At 34.8% G+C, this 1942-nt stretch overlaps 1 protein-coding gene across 1 annotated transcript; it reads right to left on the bottom strand.

Annotated features, from left to right (window-relative positions):
- Window positions 1-173: 173 nt before the first annotated feature.
- Window positions 174-1375, bottom strand: LOC129579680 (uncharacterized). The gene is made up of 3 exons (XM_055469845.1): window positions 914-1375; window positions 482-847; window positions 174-395 (listed from the first exon to the last, which is right to left on the bottom strand). Exons 1-3 carry the CDS (start codon window positions 1057-1059, stop codon window positions 296-298), a joined length of 612 nt encoding a protein of 203 aa, XP_055325820.1. The 5' UTR covers window positions 1060-1375; the 3' UTR covers window positions 174-295.
- Between the last annotated feature and the right edge of the window lie 567 nt (window positions 1376-1942).

The raw sequence follows: 1942 nt of genomic DNA, 5'->3' as shown, positions 1-1942 counted from the left end.
AAGAGCAAAATTAACACACCATACGGCCTACTTTCGAATCAAACGAGCACACTAACCAGGCTACATGATGTGTCACATATTCTACGGCAATCGAATCGATTCTTGCAATTATTTCTGAATGTCAGTACTCACTGCTGCGCCTAATTTATTTACAGTTTCACAAAGAAACAGTGTTTTTTTTTTTGCTTCTACGCTATATTTATTTTGATAGAAAAGAGGAGTGAACAAAAAATCTTGAGTATTTCTTCTTCAACGGAATTTTTCAAGTCGAGCGGTTCCATGCAGCCGTTTCCATTCATTTCTTCGTGGACGAACTCGTCGATGGGTTTGGAGTGGCACTGATTGATGAGTCAGATGCATTGCCTTGGCTAGCAATGAACTTTTGGATTAGTTCCCTAAAAATGAAAAAAAGACATTTCTTTAAGTACCTCGCGAAATAACATGCAATTATAAAGCCGAAAATAGGGAAAAAAATTATTACTTCGATGATGTTAACAGCGTCATTTGTGTTTTTAATGTTCGCTCTAATGCAAAGATTTTTGCTAATGTGTGCTTCTCATCGCCTTCAATCACAGTGTATATCTTTCGGATAAATTTGCAATACTCTTTAATGAATACGTCAGTCACTTCATCGGTATTTAGATTTTGTGTTGTTGATTCGTCGGCCAAACATCCTTTGTACGGAGATTTCTTTTCAACTTCTTCAAGCCCATCAACACTGCTATTTTTATACAGCTCCATCTTATCATTTAAACTTTTTCGAGCGGATTCCAATTGTTCGATACCATTGTTCAACGAGGCCAACACCATGTCCAAATCTTCTTTTTTTAGATTCATTTTTCTTACGCTAAAAAAGTACAGATTAATATTCTAGGAGAATTGAATGCTGATATAAGTATTTTAAATGACTTACGCAATGAATGCACAAAGAGTGTGAATTGAAGCAACGGCATTTTGAAATGAATTTATTGTTGGCCCCGTTGGTGACGGCTTTTTTACTCTTTTTGATGTATCCGATTCTTCCGAGTCCGATTCAAATAATCGTTTTTTTGCAGACATTTCAATAAAAAAATTCCAACAAATTGGGAGTTTTTGGTTTATAGTGATGATTGACTTGATTTGAGCGTCTCGAAGCTTCTATGGTATAGTTTTATGTTAAGATTATGTTTGACAGTTCTCTGTATAAACAGAAAAATGATGAGTATGATAAAATGGTGAAAATACTGGGCAATGCAATGCTTCTGAATATCATTATTATTTAAAATAAAATTGAATAAACAATTCACAATAAGTGGTTTTTTCAATTTCTCAATTCTAAAATTCCGAAGAAAAGTGTTGCCGAATAATGAACCATCATGATGCATCTTTTGAGACTGTTTCGTGAGACAAACTTTTGGTTCCGCGGGCCCAAATGTAGAAATTCACCTCATACACAATCAACATACACACGAACACATTGGTTTGACAGTTGGATTAGTCAAACAAATGACAACTCACCAAGTATTCAAAACAAATCCCACTGAATAGACGGAATCACACCGAATCATAATATTTTGTTTACAAAAATGTGTGACACTATTGAAAACGATGGTAATTGTGATTTTATTATTTTAACTATTTTCAATTTCGATGAAATGCAATTTACTCAATTAATTTGAACTCATTGGTTGTCGTTTGCTTTTATAGAGTTTTACCAGAAATTTTTAAAGTCGAATGATTCGAATGAGACCAGTGTGATTTCGACGAGTCTAGCAATCAATGAACAAATTCGCAAGCTAAACGATGGCGTTGATTTATTGGCCAAGCAATTACAAACTCAGGTTCGTGAACAGCACAAATCATTGCTATTGGAGGCACAAAACGCGAGTAAATTATCGGCCGCCGTTGATTTGGTTAATCATCATATGAATCAATTGGAAATTGGTGCTGAACGACTTAAGAG

This window comes from Sitodiplosis mosellana, unplaced genomic scaffold (assembly GCF_009176505.1).
Source record: "Sitodiplosis mosellana isolate CC-2019 unplaced genomic scaffold, AAFC_SMos_1.0 Smas_scaffold_6405, whole genome shotgun sequence".
Classification (NCBI taxonomy): Eukaryota; Metazoa; Arthropoda; class Insecta; order Diptera; family Cecidomyiidae; genus Sitodiplosis; species Sitodiplosis mosellana.
Note: the sequence above shows the minus strand (reverse complement) of the source record. Positions and strands in the feature narration are given on the sequence as shown.

Excerpts from the sequence above, each read along its gene's own strand:
- LOC129579680 (XM_055469845.1), bottom strand. The coding sequence starts at position 1,059 with ATGTCTGCAAAAAAACGATTATTTGAATCGGACTCGGAAGAATCGGAT. Across the intron at positions 848-913 it reads ACTCTTTGTGCATTCATTGC|CGTAAGAAAAATGAATCTAA; the intron begins GTAAGTCATTTA and ends GTACTTTTTTAG. Across the intron at positions 396-481 it reads ACGCTGTTAACATCATCGAA|GGAACTAATCCAAAAGTTCA; the intron begins GTAATAATTTTT and ends TTTCATTTTTAG.